This window comes from Mytilus edulis, chromosome 1, assembly GCF_963676685.1.
Source record: "Mytilus edulis chromosome 1, xbMytEdul2.2, whole genome shotgun sequence".
Lineage (NCBI taxonomy): Eukaryota > Metazoa > Mollusca > Bivalvia > Mytilida > Mytilidae > Mytilus > Mytilus edulis.
The window spans coordinates 16,952,096-16,976,153 of NC_092344.1; the positions used below are offsets into that span (position 1 = coordinate 16,952,096).

A 24,058-nucleotide genomic window follows, 5' to 3' on the forward strand; every position below is an offset into this window, starting at 1 on the left:
GGTATTTTCCACTTGAATCACATGTTTCGGAAATAATTCCAGAACGAGATTTCAACAAGACTGAAACATCAGAAGAATACTTCCTTAAGAAAACAACATGTATGTACACAAGGCTTTTCTCATGAAATAAAAGAAATTATCTTATTCATTAAAGTATTAAACAGTGCTTTTAATGTATTGACTTTTTTAAAAACAACCATTTTAATCATTTTGGGTAGTGAAAAACAAGATTCGCGTTGTGATCCATTTGTTATATGTCATATGTACCAGCATCTTGGGAAAAAATGTTTTTTATTAGTTTAAGGTGGAACCCAACACCTACCCTAAAATTAAATTGGCTCGTTTAATTTTCATAAAATTTTGAGAAAGTATTCACTTTGACCCTTTGACAAAAATATGAAAATTTCAAAAAAATTGAACCAACCATTTTTTCATTAAAATTACACTTATTATATAGCAGTTTGATAAACACTTATTTTGATCATTGAGAAGCTCAATAATCCCTTAACAACACAATGTAATTGAAACATTTAGCTGATTTTACAGAGTTATCTTCCTGTAGTGTTAGGTACCATCTTAATCCTTTTATTGTGGATTCACTAATATTCGTTGGATACTAATTTTCGTGGATTTCATCGGTACAGAGAAACAAAGATTTAAATATTCAACGAATTACAAATTTTCTAAAGGAATGTATGTAGACATTGCCACGACCACAAAATTAAATATCCACAGACATGCAAGTTTTCCTCAATCCACTAAATTGGTACCCACGAAAATAAATGAATCCACAGTTGGTTAAAATGATTAATAACAAAGGTAGAATAATGATGATGTTTTTGTCGAGCCTGCAACTTTTGTTGCAGAAAGCTCGACATAGGGATAGTGATCCGGCGGCGGCAGCGGTGTTAGCTAACTTCTTAAAAGCTTTATATTTTAGAAGGTGGAAGACCTGGATGCTTCATACTTTGTATATAGATGCCTCATGTTACGAAGTTTCCGTCAGTCACATGTCCAATGTCCTTGACCTCATTTTCATGGTTCAGTGACCACTTGAAAAAAAAGTTCAAATTTTTTGTAATGTTGAATTCTCTCTTATTATAAGTAATAGGATAACTATATTTGATATGTGCGTACCTTGCAAGGTCCTCATGTCTGTCAGACAGTTTTCACTTGACCTCGACCTCATTTCATGGATCAGTGAACAAGGTTAAGTGTTGGTGGTCAAGTCCATATCTCAGATACTATAAGCAATAGGGCTAGTATATTCAGTGTATGGAAGGACTGTAAGGTGTACATCTCCAACTGGCAGGTGTCATCTGACCTTGACCTCATTTTCATGGTTCAGTGGTTATAGTTAAATTTTTGCGTTTTGGTCTGTTTTTCTCATACTGTATGCAATAGGTCTACTATATTTGTTGTATGGAACGATTGTAAGGTGTACATGTCTAATGGGCAGATGTCATGTGACCTTGACCTCACTTTCATGGTTCAGTGGTCAAAGTTAAATTTTTGTGTTTTGGTCGGTTTTTCTCATACTATATGCAATAGGTCTACTATATTTGTTGTATTGAACGATTGTAAGGTGTACATGTCTAACGGGCAGATGTCATGTGACCTTGACCTCATTTTCATGGTTCAGTGGTCAAAGTTAAATTTTTGAGTTTTGGTCTTTTTATCTAATACTATATGCCATAGGTCAACTGTATTTGGTGTATGGAAATATTTTATGATCTTTATGTTAGTCGCACAGGTTTTATTTGACCGTGACCTCATTTTCACGGTTCATTGCACAGTGTTAAGGTTTTGTGTTTTGGTCTATTTTTCTTAAACTATAAGTAATCGGTCAACTATATATGTTGTAAAGAAGCATTGTTAGCTGTACATGTCTGCCTGGCATGGTTCATCTGACCTTGACCTCATTTTCAAGGTTCATTGGTCTATGTTTAGTTATCTTGGTTAATGTTAAGTTTATGTGACAATTGTTATAAAGCTTAGCTTTATACTTAGGACTATCAACATAATATCAATGATTAGTATAGAAGGCGAGACATTTCAGCGTGTGCACTCTTGTTAAGGCAAAGTCTGAAAATGTAGAGATGTTCATGTTCTAGTAGCATATAATCTTATTGTATGGTGGAAGAGTGTAGTAAAGGGGGTACATGTACAGCTAGACTAATACAAACATAAATAGTCATTGGAATGAATAACCAATTTTTTTTTTTAAATGGCTTATACTTTGGGCTTGTGTACCTGGTTGCACAGTGAATAATGAGCTTCAAGCAGGAACAAATGGGATATACAAATTGCAAATACAAAACTAAACTAACTCTTAACTATATTGGTTAAATATGATATACAGTTAAATCAGAAATTACTGTGTATATGTATTTGTGTGATTTTTGAAGAATTAACAAAAATGTGAGATTAATTATTATTGCGATTTCAGAAAAAACCTGAAACAAATTTATCTATCAATTATTATATTGTGAGTTGTTATTATTGTGATACTAACCCTGTTACATTATTCCCATTAATAAAACCCTCACAATAACTTCTGATTTTACAGTATCAAATTGGATTTAAATAAATAGAGCAATGATTAAAAATGTTTGTGCATGCTGCAGGAGGTACGAATTGGTAAAAAAGTTGATGATTTGGAAAATATAAATTTACTACATGTAATTATAAATGAATAAACCTTTCTGTCTTTTTTAGAAATCTGGTTTTGATAAAAGAGAAAACAATGGCAGTGGAATTGATACCCATGAATCTCTTCAGCCTTTACTACGGAATAGTAACGGAAACGATAGTGGATTAGGTGGATCCAGTACAAACGGAAACAGTATATCGCAGAACAATAGTTTGGATAAAAAACATTCCAATCAAAATGGCAGCACGGGAGGGTACAACAGTAAACACAATAATCATATACATCAGAATAGTAGTGTGATTCAAACAGATGCTATAATCGAATCTCCGGGAATTAGTGAAAATACTAATCAATCCTTCGGAGAAACTTCGTTCACCACAGGTGAAATGTCCGGTGGAAATGAAATGAACAGTGTAGATTACACAGATGTTGAGCTACATTCTTCCGATGAAGAATCCTCTGCAAATAACTCTTCATGTGTTCCGTCAAGCAATAATTCACCGAAACATTCAGGAAAAAAATCATTTTACTCAAGTACGAATAAATCTGATAGAGAAAACAAAGGATTTACGGACACAGATGAAAGAGGTCAAGATTCCAGTAATATTGATTCTTATTGTGAGCAGGGGGAAACAAGTGCTATAGATTCTTATTGTCAGAAGGGGTTAAATTCAAGTACTGGTGTAACGACATGATTAATATATTGTTAGTGTACACCAGTCTTAATCTATAACTATATTTTAACAATAATGCATAGAATGTTATCCACATATGTAACATCATGAAAAATGCTCAAAAACTTGCCTGGAATATTCGTTATATGACAATATGTCTCCCTCGTATATTTTGGCAAGACATTGTATTTAGTTCTGTCCATCCATCTGTGTGTCTATTACTAGCGCTATTCAAGACCAAATTTCTGCGTACAGGATGTAGTAGTTATGAGTAAATGTACCTCCTATTTGATTTTTTTATCAGGTTGCAACTGGGGCAAAACAAAACATGAACTGCCTTTTCTGTTTACAAGGAATTTCTTAAATGGGAAATTTACAATGTACATTTGAAAACGTATACATAGATTGTAATGAAATAAAATTAGCAATTTAGGTTGAAAATGAAGGAATGGTTGACAGACTTCATGGTTGTGGTTTCACATCATGTGCATATATTTTACTAATGTTTTAGGGGCATTTTATATGTGAAATTATCATGTTGAAATTTTAAACAGTAATTTTGAAATTAATTTTTATTTTAATTTTATTTTAAAAGTAATTTTATTTTTCTGATAATACCAAAATCATATCATATGGCAGCTTAAAACACATTTTGAATCCATTATTTGTTATGGATAGTTAAATTGTAAATCATTCAATCATATAATGTTTCAACTGACAAGTTGTATTTTTTTTGCAATTATTGTTTTGTTTTACAGTTCAATCATAGCTTGCATTTATTATGAATCTCTTTATTATCTGATCACTGCATTAAAATGTTTGTCAAAAATTTCAGCTGTTAATTGATTTCTTTACATTCGTTAAAATTGTAATATAACAATATTATTACAATCTCTGCATATCACAAAGAAGGAATTAGGAAATATACTAACTTGCTGTATGCACTTCTTGGACTTTCATTTTATGTTGTAGTTATATATGACTTGAGCTGTTATCCTCTATCGAAGTAGTATTGTTATTACTAACTTTCCATTAACAAAGGAATAAACATTCCTTGTATGTCAGTTTCACTTTGTAGTTATATTTTGTATTAACTTATGTACGTACATACTTGTAATTTTATGAATGAATTTATTTATTATTTTGAATTAATGTGGTAAAACATAATCAGTTTTCCTAGCCTATCTAAGTTTATTTTTTGTATGTTTGATAAATTTGTGATATAATGGGTTCATTTTAGAAAATCCTTAAATTTTTAATAGTAAAAGACCTTTTTTTAGATATGACATTCCTGCCATTTCCTTCAATTATCAGGTAAAATTCCAGGTATTGTGTCTTAATATAAATAATGATCATATTTTTTTTCCTTTTTTATCATTTCCATGTGTTGAGTTTTAATCTTGTGCTTCAGTAGCAACATTTCAATAATTTATTCAAATTTTACACATAGTTACATGTTGTATTACACAATTTTATAAATATTTGATGATAGTGATTCATAAAAATTACTATTGTGGTGTTATAGAGGTTTTGATAAAGGCTCAAATAGTAAGATCTGTACATGTTATCATTGTCTGTCTTCTATTCTGTTAGTTACCTGTTACCAAAGCTCTGTTTTATCTTCATTACATACGATTCAGGAATTTTACCATAATTTCTCATTGAATATTGCTTATCATTGTTCAGATATTTGAAAATAGTGAAAAAATCTCACAACAAAACCAGATTTTAAAGGTTAAAATTATATCTTGATTAGCAGATAAAGATATGGTTCTTGCAGAGCAATCTGTTTGTCCTCAATCCAAGTGACAATTACAGCATTTAGTCAAATGTACTGGTGTCAACCTTTTATATACACATATAATTCAATTCATATTTTCAATTTTATTACTGAGCTGTACATTTTAGTACATACACATATAATTCATATTATTTGCATTCCATTTTATTATTGATTTGTTGTTTTAGTATGCATAATGTTTGTGAAAATTTACAATGTTTTATGATCTACTATGTCATTGAATAAATTATACAAATATACTTCTCAGAGAATTTCTTTAATGTGTGTTGGATAAAATATTGATAAAGAATATATTGGATTTATCAGCTGTATGTGTATACATATACATTGCAGTTTAATCTTCTCAAGGATGTCCTTTTCTTTCAGAACTTTGTAATATGACAACTAGCATAAAATGCATGTTTAATCACAGCCACTATTGTAAAAAATCAAAGGAGAAGGTCCGGTAAGAGCCGGTTTGGGCCTCAAATTTCAAGTTCATCTGACGAAAGATTTTGGACACTTTTTAAACACCTTAGTGTCTACTTCAATTAATTCAATTATTTTTTGTAGAAGGTTTTAATTGTTTTACTTATTAAAAACGCTCCGATTCTAGCTTAAATATGAAAAATCTATCAAATATGCCAAAACCTGTCACTTTTCAGATGGTTTTTGTCAAAAATGAAAGTGGCCGCATCCGTGTTCATCCTCGACCTTTATATATGTTATGTATTATCATCAAACAAAACTTACATTTCAATATCAAGAATGAACATGAATGCAGCCACTTTCATTTAAGACGGAAATCATCTAAAATTTAACTAAAATGCTGAAATTGTGAAGATTTCAGTAATTTAGCATGACTTAATGATGCAAGTACCCAATATATGTGCATTGTAATGCCAAAAACCGCCCATATTTATGTAGCAGAGGCTAAAAAATAAATAAAAGATTACATTTTAACAACTTTGTAAAACTGCTATATTTTGGGGCCAAAAAGGGGTCTTACTGAACCTACTCCTTTGCTGAGTAATTTCAAAACAATTTCAGAAGGTGTCAAAGTTCATTTTGAGATTACCATTATAATTTTGAAACTTTACTTATTACAAAGAAATTAAAATCAACTTTGATTGTCACTATTGTACAACTTCTGTTCCATATTATTTCATATAAAAAATAAGACCTAGTATGATTACTAATGAAACAAATATTCACCAGAGACAAAATAAGGAGAATGAAAGCAATTATAGGTTACTGTATGAGCTTCAATAGTTATCAAAGCCTTAGATTTGATACGCCAGACACGTGTTTCCTCTTCATAAGAACTGTTATTGATACTTAGATCAAAATAGTGAGAAAGCCAAACAAGTATAAATTTGAAGAGTATTGAGTACCCAAAATTCCAAAAAGTTGTACCAAATACAACTAAGGTAATTTAGGCCTGGGATAAGAAAATCCTTTTGTTAGTATTTCGAATAATTCATACTTTTGCAAACTGTAAATTTATAAAAAATTACCATATAATTGATATTCATGTCAACACAAAAGTGCTGACTACTGGGCTGGTGATACCCTCGGGACGAAACTTCCATCAGCAGTGGCATCAAAAATTAGACAAAAACCCATGTTGTGTAGTGAGCTATTATAGGGCATGAAAATTGTTAAACAATTCATACCAGAAAACTTAATTTTTTTATAAAACAATAAATAAGAGAAAGAAAATAACTGGTTAAAATTGTAAACATAATCATTGATTCAAGATTGAGACATTAGTTTGGTGTAATAAATTTAGTAATCATACTATCAAGAATGAACTGCAATATATTGGCTTACATTGGTTTTGCATTCATTGACTTTAAATAGCAATTTAGAAGCAAAACAATGTCCAGAGGATATATGTTTGTTGCTAAAGGAAGCCCATTATAGTTCACTTTTTATAATTTCTCCAAACAAGTTATACTTGTTTCTCCACACACACCGCAAGGGGTGACTGAGGTCTATCATTATGGTTGTCATTTGACTTTTTTCCCATCCAGCAGTAAAGACCTTTGTTGGACAATTCCTTTTGCTGTGTTTGGTGTTAAAACTACAGCTACGTCTGGTCAGAAAAGTGACATTAAATCTGTTTGCCTTGTGTTAATAGTGTACCATGCTCTGCACGTTTAGGGGTTTGCGTGTGGCCTGTTGCAAAAAGAATGTCTGATCTCATCTAAAATATATTCATATCACACTGGCATTTGAAGATATCACCCTTTATTCCAGTTGACCTTGATTTTCAAAACGTTTTTGTTGCATCAATTGTTAATTAATTTGTTCTCGTACTGAATACTATATAATTTGATGTGCTGTTGGAATGTCACTTCAAAGGCCATTGTGAGTTTCTGCTATCATTAAACATATGCTAGATGATTTGGTGTCTATGGTCTGCTGCCGATTGCTGTAAACTTTTATAAATATATTCCAGAGACATATAAGTACATGTATACATGTCTCTGTATATTCTTATCAGCAATACAATTTACAAAAAAGTTCTCTATTTAAATATTCAATTCTTTGCTGAAGCCATCAGTTAAATATTGGAACATTTGACTCTTCTATACCGTTCACTCAAGTATATCCCAATCCAAACTTTAAAAATTATACGAATTGATCCTGCTTCATAAATAAGTCAACGCAAATACAGTTAATCTTTATTTTGGGAGGGATAAATCGTACTTTGTTACTCTGATTCAAACCAAAGATTATCTGAATCTGGTATTACCTCAAGATGCTTGATGTCTCGAATGGAAATATATTTGTTTCGTTTGGAGGGCCTGTTTTTACGACTAACTATTGACATCCGCATGCAGACCAACTGTGCCTGTTTTCTTCCCGACCTATTCCTTTGTTCGTATGAGATTGGCTTTAAATAAGAGTTTCTGAGAATGAATGAAATGAAGCTACACACTCCGCTTATATGATGAAGTCATGCCTCAAGGTTAATCCGTGTAATCAAATGTCGTTTTTTTCCACTATTTATTTTTCCAAGGCATTGCCAGTTTATTTTCGACTTATGTGTTTTGATATCCTTTTGTTCTTTTTCGTCATATTTTTCGTCTCTCTTCATGTACTTGTAGTTGTTATCCTTAAGTGATTATTTTTTTTATATTTCAATTTTCTATCATCTCGAAAACTATAACAGATAGTCACGAAATGTTAACATAAAACAATCAATGACCTGCTCTACAAGACCTACAGGATTGTACATGTGACTCAAAGTATCGATAGCTGATGAATTTAGTTCTTAAATACTATGGTTAGATAACCTTTATAGCCTGTTTTCCTGATCGTTCATACAAGGTCATGTTTTTAGCATCATCTTTTAAATACAGTTTCTGCTATTGAGATGAATGTATTTCGCCCCTCTTTTACACTTAGAGATTCACAGTGATGGTTGATTCAAAATAGATGGTTTTATTTATTTTTTATGCTCAGCTTCCCATATCTGTGTATCATCTATCAAACCTTCACGTCACAAGATATATATATATATAAATTTATCAGTTGATATAGTATCGACGTCTTGTGTCAAATAATGAATTCCGTGATCGAGGGTTGATGAATCAAGGGGTTTATAAGGATAGAGTTGTATTAGATAAAGGCAACATTAGTATATCTCTGTTCAATAGTCATAAAGAATTGAGAAGCTGAGAATTACTGACGGAGGAACAACAGTTTACCTTGGGCAATCTCAGATAATGGGGCATTCGATAATATTTAACAATCTTAGACTTCATTTCTTTTAAAAATGTTAAAATATATATAACATTTGGGCCCTGCGCGTGCAATACAAATGACATTTAAATGATTATTAAGATACTCTCTTAATTTGAACGTAAATAGTTGTAAATTAAGGCAGCAGTAGTATGCCGTTGTTCAATAGTCATAAATTTAAGCGAAAAAAATCCTTTCCACAAACCAAACTAACCAAAACAACTGCCATATTCCTGACGTAGTACAGGAAATTGGAAAAAAATTCAGTAATACAGTACAAATAAACGCACGAACACTCAGGCCAGAGAAACACAATAATTGAATTATGTAGAGATGAAAGTTCCATTCTTTATTTCAATTACATCACAAAAAGAAACCACTGCTATATTTTAGCACTTTATACAACTAAATTCTAACCAACGTTTTATTGACATTGCTACACAAGTATACGTAGATGCTTGCTGAAATATAAACAGTAAATGGGTTGTCTATTTCGTAGAACATGAAGTTAAACCGAAAGACCAATATAAGCTTTCGTTATAGTTGAAAACTCATCATAAGTAATGTAAATTAACAATAACATTGTCTTGCGTAGGTATTGAAATGCTTCAAGCTGAGCCTATTTTACAATTAGTTTACTCTTTATTCGTGCAGACTTTCTGGGCGTGATGATCAGCTCAGTCGAGGATTTGTTAACCGAAATTTCCCCCAATGCATGAACGGTATTTTGTAAGTTTTCGAATGTTGTTGATGTTACAAACGATAGGTTTAGTCCTACAAAGTTCTCCGTTGATCTTCTATTGAAAGTTTCCAATTCTGTCATGAGATTTTCCAGACTTTTGGACATTACAAACGAATGTGTATCTGATCCATAGTCTTTCACCATTGTAATATCACTTTGCCATGTTTTCAAAGTTTCTGTTCTCTTTTCCAAGTCTTTTGTTTGAGTTTCTAGTTTTTCTATACATTCTTTATGAGCTTGTAACAGTTTTTCCTCGATTCTCATTTCCAGTGAATCTAAATAATCATTAACTTTTCGCCTCATTTCACTTAACGTTGTTCTGATTCCATTTCTCTGTGCATTTATCATTCCAATATTGTCTTTCTTATGATTTTCTAATTCATTTAATGTTGTAAGTGCCTCTTTCATTCGCAGTCCTAAGTCCTCGATCTTTCCATTCTTCTTTGCGTCAACAGAGGCGTCCCCAAGGGTTATGATTTCATGGCATTCCTTCTGATGAATCGTTACACAACCCGGACAACACAATTTGTCATGACTTTTACAGTAAAATGTAAAACTACCTCCAGTATGGTCACAACATGTTTGTGTAAAGTTCCTTAAAAAGTCACTGATCTCTTTTAGTTTCAGTAACGGTATGAGCCTGTGTGTAATACTGGTCTTTGACTTCTTGTGATGTTTTTCACAGTCTGAACACAGACCTTCAGCACAATCAATGCACCAACAGAAAGCATAGTCTTCACTACTATCCCTCTTGCAAGGTCCACATGCTTCGTCGGAAGTTTGTAAAGTGACCACTTTGCTGGTAATTGACAAAGTAGATTTGGAACGTGAAGAAGGGAGTTTGCTTGCCATAACTATCTACAAAATATGAAATAATAGTGTTCCTTTCGAAATGTTTTTTATCTATCAATTATTAAACTGAGTTATTCTTGCTCATGGTTGATTTCAGTTAGAAAAGAGAAATTCAATAACTAGAACATAAAATTTGTTTAAAACATTGTTCATGTATGATTACCAACAATATCACATTGCTTGATTTGATTTAATTATTGTGTTTACATTGACAATTGAAATTAAGACGATTTATTTTACGCGTAGCAAGCATGATTGGCACTGTATACTTCGGATATGAAATACAATGTTTAGTTATAAGTGATATTCTTTTAAACTTTTTTTTTGTGTCAACTTAATATGGTGTTAACTCGCGATTTTATTTGAAATATTCATCTGTTTATTATTTTTGCCGAGCCTTCGAAAAAGCGAGACATAGCGATCGTACATTCCGTCGCCGTCGTCGGCGGCGGCGTCCACAAATACTCACTCTGTGGTTAAAGTTTTTGAAATTTTAATAACTTTCTTAAACTATTCTGAATTCGTAGCAAACTTGGACAGAAGCATGTTTATGATCATAAGATAGTATCCAGAAGTAAATTTTGTAAAAAAAATCCTGTTTTTCTGTATTTTTTACTTATAAATGGACTTAGTTTTTCTGACGGGAAACATTACATTTACTCTGTGGTTAATTTTTTTTTAAATTTTACTAACTTTCTTAAACTATCCTGGATTTGTACAAAATTTGGACAGAAGCTTGTTTATGATCATTAGATAGTATCCAGAAGTAAATTTTGTAAAAGAAAATCCATTTTTCCAGTATTTTACTTATAAATGGACTTAGTTTTTCTGCCAGGATACCATACATTCACTCTGTGGTTAAAGTTTTAATCTTTTTTTTTAAACTTTCTTATACTATTCTGGATTTGTACCAAACTTTGACAGAAGCTTGTAAATGATCAAAAGCTAGTATCTAGAAGGAAATTTGGTTAAAATTTTATACCTGTTTATCCGTATTTTACTTATAAATGAACTTATTTTTTCTTCTGGTTAATAGTATATAGAGTCTGCAGTTAAAAGTTTTTAAAACATTTCTTAGATTCATAAACTATCCTGGATTTTTACCAAACTTGGACAGAAGCTTCTTACAATCAAAAGATAGTATCTAGGAGGAATATTTTGCTTGATTTTTTGCCTCATTTTCGTTGAGCCTATGATTAACAGCAAAAGTTGGTGAGACACTGTGTTCCGCGAAACCTTTACGATTTTTGTTCTCAAACAACTGCTTTTAGAATAGGAAATATGGTTGTTTTAATTATATCCTAATGATTTTGTTCTTTAAGGAAGGTGTTGATGGCATATCTTTCACAGTCTCTGTTAGAAATAATTTACATTATCAAGATAATTATTAGAATTATAACAAAGCCCCAAACAAATTCGTACGAGTTTTTTTAGAGCACGTTATATTAAGTTTGATGACGTATTAGGAGTTGACAGTTAAATTGACAATTCGGCGTATTCTCCCATGACACTTATACATTGGAAATCTTTGCAATCATGTGTAGGTGTTTATACTTTCTTTGAACCCCAACATAAGATAAAGAACAAGGATACTTCACATAAAAGTGTTGGCTATTATTTTTGGTCCTTTTCGGTCATTTAGCTGTCAACTATTTCGGTTCTTTAATACTATCTTTTCCTTCAAATATTCGGCTTTGAGTGCTTCTGGTGGAGGTTAATCCAGGAAAGCGCTTCGGACGCCTGTAATTCGGTGATAGTGTTTTTGAATATTCTCAAGAAAACTGCCATTTTCCTTTTTCTTCGACTTCTGCTATATTCTATGATTGAGTAATTCAATTTGGTGACTACGATTAATTCCTAGTGTATTACCAGCCCACTAGCCAGTATTTCTCAGCTGTACTGGCATATATATAAGGATATCAGTTGATTGAAATTTGCTGTTATAAAAGTTGTCCACATCATTTCAAATTAGGAAATATATCCGTTCATGCCAAGCTCTGATTCCTTGTTCAGACTTGGTTAACTGCATAGGTCTTTATGAAGTTTTTATCATCTCTGCAAAGTTTGTAATAGGTTATGGATATTCAAATGCTTTGGTCTCGACCATCACCGAATAGAAACAAAAAGTATTAGCCCAACAACCTGTACTCCTGTACGAGCATGAAAATACGAAGTGTTTGATTGAAACAAGCTCATGATGCTGTAATACAGCTTTTCCTAAATTCAGTTTATAAATTGCTATTGTGACAGTTATCTAAACCAGTAACCCAAAATTACATCATTTGAAAATAAAGCTTTTCCAAAACTTCGATCAGTTTATAGTCTTAGATACTCTTATTTTGATCTTTGTTCTACTGATAATACTAACGATTTGTTAAAGGAATTTGTTAAAGGGGCACTTTGAAACTCAATTTTAGAATTGACAGGAAACAAATTTTGCCTTAATCTCAGTCTATCAATCGCCTTTGTGATCTTGTCACATCCAACTTCACATTGTCTCCCTAAAAAACATGATTCAAGTATTTGATTCAAGATGCATGTGTCTTTTAATCAATAATTTGTCTAAATCTTTGTCTATCTATTGCTACTGTGACGGAGACCATTTTGATTTATGGCTGAAAATATATTCTCCAGAAACAAAACTTTTAAAAAAGATTAATTGGTTGTAGGCACTGTGACTTTGATCCTCAACCTAATCAATTGGAATTGTGTTAGTTCAAACAGGCTTTTGAAACAAAGGCTGTTTACAGTTTAACCAAATTGTTCATTATTAAATAATTATTGTCCTTAAGGTATTCTATATAATTTCGGAAATTAGAGTAATGATTCTTTAAAAATGGACTTCATGTTCTTGAATTTGTTATCAATTAATTTTAAAGTATACAAAAAATGGTTATTTCTGTAACACATACATTTGCAAATATGGCTGCATATACAAAAACAAATAGTGAAATTCAAAATGTTAATCAATATGTTACATGTTATTGTAATTGTTCTTTAAACGCTTTCAGTTTTAATGGTTGGAATGAAATAGGTTGAAACGAGTCCATTGACGTTAATATAGGTCGGTTAAATGTGGTGGAATAGTAGGTAACTCATCTGAACTTTGAGGCAGTGCCGAGGGCACATTGTTTCGTGTCTCCTCAATGCACGTCTTACATCACTTATCGCGTTTTCGTCTGCCGTACCCACTACATCGTCAAACTATTCTATGTAATCAATAGGTGTACCTTTCTTCAGGCGGATTAGATGATTGCCATAATTTAAAATGGTTAAAGGGCAACTCTTTCCTTTTCCAACTACGTGCGAAACCAATTCGCAACTATTCAGCGAGTATGGTCCTAAAATGCACTCCTGTTCAGCACTTTTATTAGTTTTATGGTAACAGTCATGTTTAAATTTGGCGGAACTGTGATAGTTCGTTTTATAAAAACTTGCTGAGTTGAAATCTCGTTTCCACTGTTAGCAAATGCCGCATTTATCATTTCATTGTTGATGGTAATTGTGGGAGTACTCAGGTTTATCACTGCGTTCAGTGTGTCCAAAATAACTAGCCTAAATATAACATCGTCTGTTAATGGCTCTTTACACACATCTCATTGTATGTTTACTCTATTAATGTCGAGAGTCGTTCTTTATAATCTTCCTTATAACAAGCTGTTAACCCAAACCACGTAGCGTGACGTTCTCCAAATCTCCATTTTCTGCCGGAAATAATTTCTCATTTACTAATGTTATCATTGCAGCAGTGTCCAAAATCATGCTCACATTCTGGTCTTGTATAGTACCTCGTACTGCTAAGCTCTTTCAAATGGTTCGTCCGGCGTCTGGCGTACTAATTTATAATCCTGATACCTTGATAACTATGATGACAATATCGGACGAGGCCATAGTTTCTGTTCGATTTTGTGATGAGGTATGTTTCATGGCCAAAAGACTTTGGAATCGTGAGTTGTCCTACTGACCCGACCCTTTGCTCCATTGTTTGGGTTGCACTTTGATTTGCTCCGTATCCTGGTGAAGGTGACCGTTGTCTGAAATATTCTGGATTTCTGTAGTTTGTCTGTGGAGACGCTTACCGTTGTCTTTAGGGACTATATGATCTCTAGCTTAGTGGGGGTGTTGCTGATCGATAGGCATTAAGCTTTAGGTGTTTCTATCTGGCGATCTACCGCGATTGTATTGCTCAGGAGATCTTTCACGTGTATATTGATCAGGTGATCTTCCATTGAACTGGTGATCTTCCATGATTATTTGATCAGAAGAACCGTGGTTATATTGATCGGCCAATCCACGGTTATGCTGATTAGTTGAAAGCATAACATTAGATAGTTCTGTACAAATTTGTGTGAGGTTATGCATCTCATTATCCGAAGGACTGCCCATATTTCCTTTATCGGTCGGTGATACTGCGCCATCAGCAAAGTAGACTTGTCGATGGTCATAATTGGCACTTATTTATCAATATATCGCCATCTGGTTTGCTATTGAGGTTTTCAATTGTTTTAACGCCTTGTTGAATGTTTCTGGGTTCCGCTCTATTACATGCCTTGAAGAATCTTTGTCTTTACATCATCGACGGAATGCTTCGGGTCCAGTCTGGTTTGATTGTCTTTCTTGCTGAAGCGCTGTTCCAAATGAATACTTTTTTTAAGGCCTTGGAATCATCATCTGTGTTTACCTTACTCAAAGCCAACATCGGCCTAGCAATCTGGGGCCTACACACATTTTTCTTGATTTCCCATTGTCATCTACCGGCAGTTCGTTCAAATTGGTAAATGAACGCCTCCCAAGTGATGGATCCTCTTCAATTGAGTTTTTGCATTTTTGGCAGCTGTGGGCCTTGGCTCCGGTCCCTTGCACCAAGATTTTCTTGCCATCGGGTATATTCTCTCTCCAGTGAGGAGTCTGAAGAAGAGGTGTTGCCACACTCTTTTGGTTTCCTCTGCCCTTTCCTTGATCGTTCAATGGAGTCAGCTTGCTGTTATGGGATGCCTGTTAGAGCTCCATGAGCTGACGAGGTTGTCATAATTGGAGTGATAAATGTGGGATTTGCCATTGACTCGACGGGGATGATACCGTAAGTAGGCACTGCATTCAGCATTGGAGAAACTTGATAGAATCCACTTGCAGCCAATTGTTTCTGTAATGGTGTGCTGCTCTGAACCAAATATTATTGACTCATAGTAGATGGTAAGTTTGCGTAAGATGACACATAATCCTTTTGCTGGGATCCTTAATTAGTACTAGAGGTTTATAGTATGTTCTTAAATGGATTTTGTTGTTGAATAATTTGAACTGTCTCATGCAGGGCTAAGGGCCATGACATAGGACTTTTGACTTAAGGTGAAGACAACTTCAACAGAGTTGGAGCGGTTGATGGTTCATGCGTACTAAAATTTGGGAAAGACCCACGGCATGCATTTTGTTGTGTACTTTTGGTAAACTTGCGTTGTACTTGCTAAGGTCAAATTTTGGTATAGAAGATGTGTCCATTGCAAGAATATTAACTTCTTTATTTCGATTGTCCGCTTTCATTTACAACAGATGCCAGTTGTTGGAAGGTACCCTGCTGTTCAATTGCACTTTTAAATTGAACTGTGTCTCCTTCCTCAGTTGTTGTCAGCTTGTCCATTCGTCTCACCACAACATTGAATATCTTATTGGTGACCATCAATTCCGCCAAGCAATTATTACTAGCCTTGTGGTCTATCCTGTCTTCAGACTGCTGAAGTTGCTCTCATCTGTTCATTATTTATATTCATTGCCTCTTTCTGTTCAGCTTGAAACGTAATGAGACCAACACATATTTTATCAATTCGCGCTTCGCCTGTGGGTTTCTCCATATCCCAAAGTGATTCAGTTTCTGCCATTTCAATGTTCTTGTCCTTGTTGTCCTCAATTCCTGCCATTTCACTGATATGTGTTTAAATGATTCTCAATTCACAGTTTAATATCTCAAATTGCAAAATATTGCGACCCAAGATAAAATAGGCACTGAATAATATCTTAAGGCAGATAAATGCCACATCACAGCTTTTATGTGTGACCCAAGACAACAAATAGTGCAGCTTTTAATGAAAGCTACTACTGCAGCTTTTTATGAAAGTTACTAGTTTGTGTATGAAATGACAAGCAAGGAAAAATCAAAAAGGACAGAACTGGGACAGATACCAAATGACACTATACATCAATAAAATGCTTATATTCAGGTCAATTCTCAAAAATGAATATTTGCATATTTTTCAAGGCGGCCATTTTGAAAATACCCACCATTTTGTATTTGAAAGATCAAAACAAAATCTTGCTAAGTACACCAAGTCATTTAAATATGTTGATTTTTGTGCTTTCAGCATTAAATCCACTGTGGTTTGGGCAATACTGGTAAATATTTTAGAACGTACGGCAGCCATCTTGAAATAAGCCGCCATATTGAATTTTGAGGGTGGGTCCATAGCTAATATTGCTCAGTACACAAAAATGTACCATCATGCAAAAATTGGTGCTTTCCTCATTATTTGAGCAATTTTGTCACAGATCGGACGCACTAAGCCATCTTAAGATATGAAACAAGTTAACAATAATATTTAGGTCTGTCATTGGTGGACTTAAATTTCATACTCCCATGCCACCTAAGATCACATAGAGAATATTTTCTAAAATTCATACGCAATTCTTTCATCAACCATTTTTTTTGATAAAGCAAATTTCATGATTTATGGGAACACAAAAAACTATTAAAACAAGATGTTGTCAGATAGACAGCAAACCAAATTTTCCAGCCTGAAAATGATATAAGCAAGTCTGAACCCCAAAACAGGATCAAGTAAAAAAATATAAATTGCAATCTTTGTAGGGTTCAACAATGAAAATGTGTATTGGTGCTTAACTTACAAAATTATTTTTTGTAAAGAGTCTGTGAATGTTTCAAACAATAAGTGTGTCATACAAAAGGCAAGTTTTTTGTCTTTAATGAATAAAATGAGCCAAAATATTGTTCGAAGCGGGCGAAGCGGACATATACTGTTATGAAAAATTTCTGATTTAGACTGTTAGAGGTCAACAAATACAAATGAAATGCCTATCAGATCATTATTAAGGTATATTTTATCATGATATCATTGTTAATTTTTATTTTAAAATTTAAATGTAAATAGATGATAGAACAATCAAACAGACTAATGTTAAAAGCAATGAAAAATCAAACAGAATTAAATAAATGTATCCATCTTATCTGGTGTTTCTGCTGTTAACATGTAATGTCTTATATCTTTAAGACATTTTATGGGCACTATATGAACAACCTCAGGCAACAAGAGAAACTATCTTTTTTCACCCTCAAGAAACTGATACTATTGAAGAATACAACCTATTTAATATTAATAGAAATTGTTTGGTAAACAGCTGAAAACCGTCTGACAAGAAATAGCATTATCTTTTGGAAAAGATGTGACAGTATAACATAATAAATACTTTCTTCTTTCCTGCTATTCAGCTTTGAAAATAATTACTTTATATCATAAATAAATCTTTTAATAAATAATATATCTTTTATTTCAAGTATCATGATACACTATCATCATCATATAAAATTTGTAAGGAATCTGAGTATTTTGACTTTTCATCTTTGATTTAGACATCTTCTATAAAATCCTCATATAGACTTCCTCCACCTCCAGATGGTAATAAGTCTGTATCACTTAAATGTTTATCAAAAGAATCATTGTCAATATGAGGCTTAGAATGGGTCATCTCTGCATCAAATGCTTCTCCTGTATAATTTTCAGAATACTGAGTTTCACTGAGGCTTAAATCATCCAATAGCTTAACATTGTCACTGGAAATGTTTTTATTGGGTGAATTTTCAACAGATGACTGGTGAAGTTGTCTCCATCCTCCAGTATCCATATTTGTTGATTGCTGTGCACTTTTGATATCAAAATTGTCCTCTTCTGTGAAAAAAGGATCAGCTTCTAGTTCCACTGTCTTCTCAACCTTCAACAAATAAAATGACAAATACTTGTAATTCACAATTAATAAAAGTGCAAATAAATTAGAATGAAATTCAATTATCTATTAAATGACACTTTTCTCTGTTTTTGTGGTTTTTTTTGTCATTATTTTTTTGGGGGTCATCATTGGTTGTTGGTGAAAACTTAAGTTTTTGCAGTGTTCTACATCTTTTCATTTTTCAAAAGTGCCATGACAATAGTCTTCAGAATATCATATATGTCTTTCAAACATTGGTTATAAACTGCCTAATTCCCCAAATAATACTTTGTGAGGTACAATCAGATTTATAAATGATTATGGAATTAAAATCAATTTCAATGCACAAAGGAGTGAGATGAAGGTTATAATGGCTATTTTTTATAATCTGTTTGAGGATTTACAACTTTCTAAAGGTAATATTTCAAGAAATAATATCTGATGAATATTATGTACCTCAAAGTGATCTTACTTTGTGGGAAATGTTTTAAACTTATCAAGATTCAACATAACAATGTGTGGTCAATGGTTGCATGTCAATAATTACTTGAAAGGTGAGCATAAAAATTAAACAAGACCATAGCTCTTTCTTAAAGGGAAACTTCGCAAAAAAATCAAAAATTGATATTATGTTCATTCTGTATAAAAATGCTCAAATTCATAGATATTAGAGTTTTATTCCGCTAGATAAGAGATCACCATCGATTTTAAATTTAGAGTATCAATTCTCTGCGTTCAGCCATTTTGTCTTCTTTCCCGATTAATAACAACGATGTGTCTATAAACAACAAAGGAACACAACTACAGTAACCGATGTAGTCGTAATTGCGTGTCGATATCTTGTCAATCGTACGGTTGTTTTATCCGACTAACTAACTTGATACGGAAAATATTCTTATTTTTTTTTTAAATTACCATGGTCTGTTATTTTTAAACTGTTAATATTGGAATTAGTGAAAAAGTCAAAGTTGAAATCATAAATAAGTGTTCCGTGAAAATTGTTTTCGAAAAAGAATTTGTTCATAATTCTTTAAAGTAATAAACTTGCTTCAAATAAATTCTGATCTTCCCTCATCTGATCACCAGCATGGCTAAAGGTATTACTCCCAAAGGTATTGTGAGGGGTGTGAGGTGACACGTCCAGGTATTCAAGCGATTTCCTGTCGGGCTTGCAAGTTCATGCATCGTTTCACTTCTGTAGGTATTGATCAGTGTACACGGCCGATAACTTATAACTTATAACTTTCCATTTTGAACTATCAGGTGTATAATATACATCTCTGTCTTGCGTATCCGAAAGTGATATAATATACTAGTCATTACTTAACTCATACGCTTGTTTATAAATAACATTTTTTCTGGTGTAAAGAATATTATTTATAAAAATATAAATAATTCCAAAAAAAAAAGATTTAAAGAAATAAAAATCTACTAGTATTTACATATTTTTTCCAAGGGTTAATTTGGGAAAATGTAATATATACTCGTTGTCAATAGTAAAGGACAGATTGGAACATACCAGAAATATTGATTTAAAAATGTGTACGCACTTGTCGACGATTCGTTTATACGCCTGGATAGAAAGTTACGGAACTATATCGCAATTTAAGATATATACATGTATACATTGAACATAAGAAAGAAACATACATTTTGTGTAAATTGGGGTAAAAGTTTTGTAAATAGACTAGTCCACGTATGCCAACAGTATGTAATAGACTATTGTATACCAAAAGAAGAAGAAGAAGGCACCAATTTGATTTAAATACAGGTCGATATATAACTTGCTTTGGTTCATCGAAGTTATGAACATAGTAAAATCACACATTTATATACCAATTGGATTGTTCTAGAATAAAGGAAGAAATTCGTCATCATCACAATTGTTCCGACATTCATGTAATATATATGCAACTGGACGTACACTAATAATCCCCAAGGGATGTGAATATTTTCTAGGAAAACTATTGAATATTAAAGTTTCAAATCAATTTCAGGATTAATTTTCTTTCTTGATATTCAATGACAGCAATTTAAAGAATAAACTTGTCCGCTTTAGGGGTATTCTTGCCAGTTGAACAGACTTATAATTACATTCAAAAATAGGGAAAGATGACATTAAATTCGTTGTCTTTTGTTTTTAAACATCGTTGGTCAAACAGCTAAAGAACAATACGTTGCGAAGACTATTTCAATAAGGACGTTCCCGATTATGAATAAATTTGGTTGACGTTTTTCACACTTGAAAAGAATATCTATTGGTAATTTTTCGATTCCATTCCAAGAAGATCCTTAAATTTTCTGTCAATTTTTTAAAACATCTTTTTTTCAAATAGTTAAGTATTCATGCGTTGTGAGATTTAAAATATTTCGATGAGAACATTAATTCCTAAATAGGTAAATAAAGATCGCTTTGGATGGACTAAATTATATAATTGCAATTGTTAATGATCTGTTTGAAATATTAAAGTGAGCTTATGCAAAATATATAAAAATATACAACAGCTATCCAGTTATTGTGCGACCTTATTACTTCCGTAAATTAACTGTAATTCTTTTTCTTACAGTTCTGTGTCTAAAACTATAACTGACTCCCGTATATCATTCATAAGAAATGTTGTTCACACCTGAAATGGTGAACCGTGACGCCTAGATGTCACTGAATGAAGATCAAAAGATTATAATTACATAATGCTAATCTTTTAATTACCTTGAGTTTAACTACGCATTCAACATTCACTAAGTGTCACAAATTAATACACATTTTATTTCCACAGTACAAGCAAGTGAAAATGTTTGCTGGAATGAAGCAAAAAGTTCAGAATACAAACATGTATTTTTTAATACACTATCGATCATGTCAGTTTCATATGTTTGTTTAAAGTATTTGTAGAAAAAATCATAAAAATGTTCTATTGTATTATTTACTTTAATACTTAAATTCGTATAAAAAAATCAACACATAAATCCTACACTCTAATTTTAAAAGTTGCATGGCTATCACTTACTTTTCGTTGGTTAATAGCTACACCAAAAGTCGTCGATGCGCTTTAAATAGCGTTATTAGATGGTTAACGTACAAGACTTAAATGATATTAATTTCACTCCCGGCATACAAAAAGACTTAAACTACGTCACATAAGTCAGTAAGTTTGAAGAAATAAAATTAATAATTCCCAATTTTCTTCTTTATTACTTTTCATATCAAAATAAAACTTGGTGAATATGTTTTTTATGGTATTATGAACATAATAAGATGAAAAGTGAAAAATCGCGAATTATCCCTTTAACTAAGTCACTGAAGCATAAAATGATTATAAAATAAACTTTTCTATTGAGAGACAAAATTGATTAATTGTTGTGGTGTTTAATGCCACATTCAGCACTTTTGGCTAGCCTTTATTAATGGAGCAATGTAAGGTACCTGGGGAGAATAAAAAATGTACAGCAGGAAAATTTGAAATCCTAGTCAGTTGTATCATTGTACATCACTTAGTTTAGAAGGACTGATCTACGACATAACACTGAAAGTTAGCCAATAAGCATCATGTCAATTCACAAATCAATGTATTTTCCTCTAGATCAAAGTCTAGATCAGGCAGTTGATAATATGTATCTGAAAGCTGTTTACCTGTCCTGGCGTTATGCCACCAAACAAAGCAGAGACCATTTGTTGCCTATTTCTATCTACTTCTGTTATATGATTTTCTTCCTCTTTTTCTGTCTCTTTGGTATCTACAATCCTTCCTTCCTTTCCCCATACCTTCTTCACTGTTGGTAATTTGGATACTGAATCACTAAAAAGAAAAAAGAATATAATTAATTTAGCATTTTTGTGTTCATGCAACATGACTAGAATCCAGTTTAACTAGAACTCATATCTTAAATGTACATTTTATAACAAAGACCCAAGAAAAGTAAAATCACTTTACTTGTCATACATTTTGAATAATGGTATAACGATTAACACTACAGAAATATTTGTAGTATCACTAAGGTGACATCTATTGTCTAAATGCGCATCTGGTGCAGAAAATTGGTACAGTTAATGTTATTACTATACCACTGGGTCGATGCCTCTGCTGGTGTTCTGTTAGTATTTGAGAGTATCACCAGCTCAGTAGCCAGTACTTCATCACTGGCATGAAAACACAGATTTTTTTGTTATCAAATTTTGCTGTTACAAAATGTTAGAAATTATCTTAAATAAAGGAATCTATCTCCCTTATGTAAAGCTCTGATTCATTGCCTGGCTTTGGCTATACTTTTTGTACCTTTTGGATTATAGCTCAAATTTTTAAAGTATCTATTTACAAACCTTGCAGTGAGAGATGTACCACCAGAGCTTGCTACATCCTCTCCAAGTCTACTCAAAATGTCCACTTTCCCTTGATTCTGAATACCTTTAAATAATTCTGTCACACCTACCAAAGATAAGATATACAATAAAATAATTTTTATTTTGTACACAGAAACATTTTTAACAAAAATACTACATAATTAACTTATCAATAACATAATATAAATATAAACTATAGCCGTATACTACTTTAACAACATATCATTTCTAGAAAGAAGTATCAGTACACTTCATTGAATCTATAACACAATTTCTCTAATTCTTTGTGAATTTATCCTTTTCTACACCCATTGTATAAAAAAAATTTAATCGTGGTTCGTTTGATCTCAGTTCATCATTGGTTAAAATCCGATTATGACATCGAATTTTCTTGCTTTCCTCTGAATTTCCTATTGTGACGGCATGAAAAAAGGCGAACATGCCTGATGACGTCACATAGAAAGATCACATCTTTTTGCAGATTATTCGTAAAGAAGGAATAAGTTTGCCTGCATATTGTTTAAAACTCATTAGAGAAACAGATTCCACCACCACATCTCGTGTAATATGATATTTATCCACTCTCGACAGTTAAATTTTAAATATTTAAAACGCTTGGCGGGCCTCGCGTTTTAAATTTGAAAATTTAACTGTCTCGAGTGGATAAATATCGTATCACACTCGATGCAGTGGTAGAATCTATATTTATCACTGGAATACATTTTTTTGAGTCAATGAAAGGCAAGTCTAATGTAGGAAAATGTCTGTATAATTATTGGTAAAGGCAGCAAGACAGAAATCAAATGCAAGTACATGTACTTGAAAAAAGGGAAATATGTCTATTTTAGATAACAAACAAAAATGGAAAAAGGCATATCTTTGTTTTTGATATATTCAACCTTTGCTTCAAAAACTGTCACATAAATGAAGAAAATTGCATCTACAGAAAATAAGCTCATTTTTTTTTCTCTTTGAAACATGAAACAATCAAAATCATACAGTTCTCTATTAACATCCTTTAATTATAGCTGCTCAAGAAGACTTTTAAATGTTTCATGTAAAAAGGGAAATAACTTAAGAATTTAAATAAGAAATAATCCTCTGGACAAATTTTAATCATGTCTTTCTTTTACAAGCCTAATTTGAGACATAAAAAAATACTAGTGATTTCTTTTTGTGTTGAGCCATCACATATTTTGTCTATTATATTTCTATGAAAGTCAGAAAATCTAAGATCCATTAGAACATGTATTCAAGTACAATACAGTCTTTACAT

General features: G+C 32.3%; 3 protein-coding genes across 20 annotated transcripts in view; 1 reads left to right on the forward strand and 2 right to left on the reverse strand.

Annotated features, from left to right (window-relative positions):
* Positions 1-5,365, forward strand: part of LOC139525967 (interleukin-6 receptor subunit beta-like) — a 73,481-nt gene extending 68,116 nt beyond the window's left edge. For all 17 annotated transcript variants that reach the window (XM_071321228.1, XM_071321203.1, XM_071321196.1 and 14 more), the window contains one exon: positions 2,719-5,365. In XM_071321228.1, coding sequence (XP_071177329.1) covers positions 2,719-3,348 — 630 coding nt within the window. In that variant the 3' untranslated portion in view covers positions 3,349-5,365. The remainder of the gene's footprint in view (positions 1-2,718) is intronic.
* A 4,114-nt stretch (positions 5,366-9,479) lies between these two features.
* LOC139513895 (probable E3 ubiquitin-protein ligase MID2) lies at positions 9,480-10,454 on the reverse strand. Its single transcript, XM_071303103.1, has one exon. The coding sequence runs from the start codon at positions 10,452-10,454 to the stop codon at positions 9,480-9,482; it is 975 nt and encodes a 324-aa protein (XP_071159204.1).
* A 7,530-nt stretch (positions 10,455-17,984) lies between these two features.
* Positions 17,985-24,058, reverse strand: part of LOC139526119 (AP-4 complex subunit epsilon-1-like) — a 57,356-nt gene continuing 51,282 nt past the window's right edge. For both annotated transcript variants that reach the window (XM_071321271.1, XM_071321264.1), the window contains exons 17-19: positions 22,762-22,867; positions 22,075-22,240; positions 17,985-18,449 (exon numbers count right to left, since the gene is read on the reverse strand). In XM_071321271.1, coding sequence (XP_071177372.1) covers positions 18,087-18,449; positions 22,075-22,240; positions 22,762-22,867 — 635 coding nt within the window. In that variant the 3' untranslated portion in view covers positions 17,985-18,086. The remainder of the gene's footprint in view (positions 18,450-22,074; positions 22,241-22,761; positions 22,868-24,058) is intronic.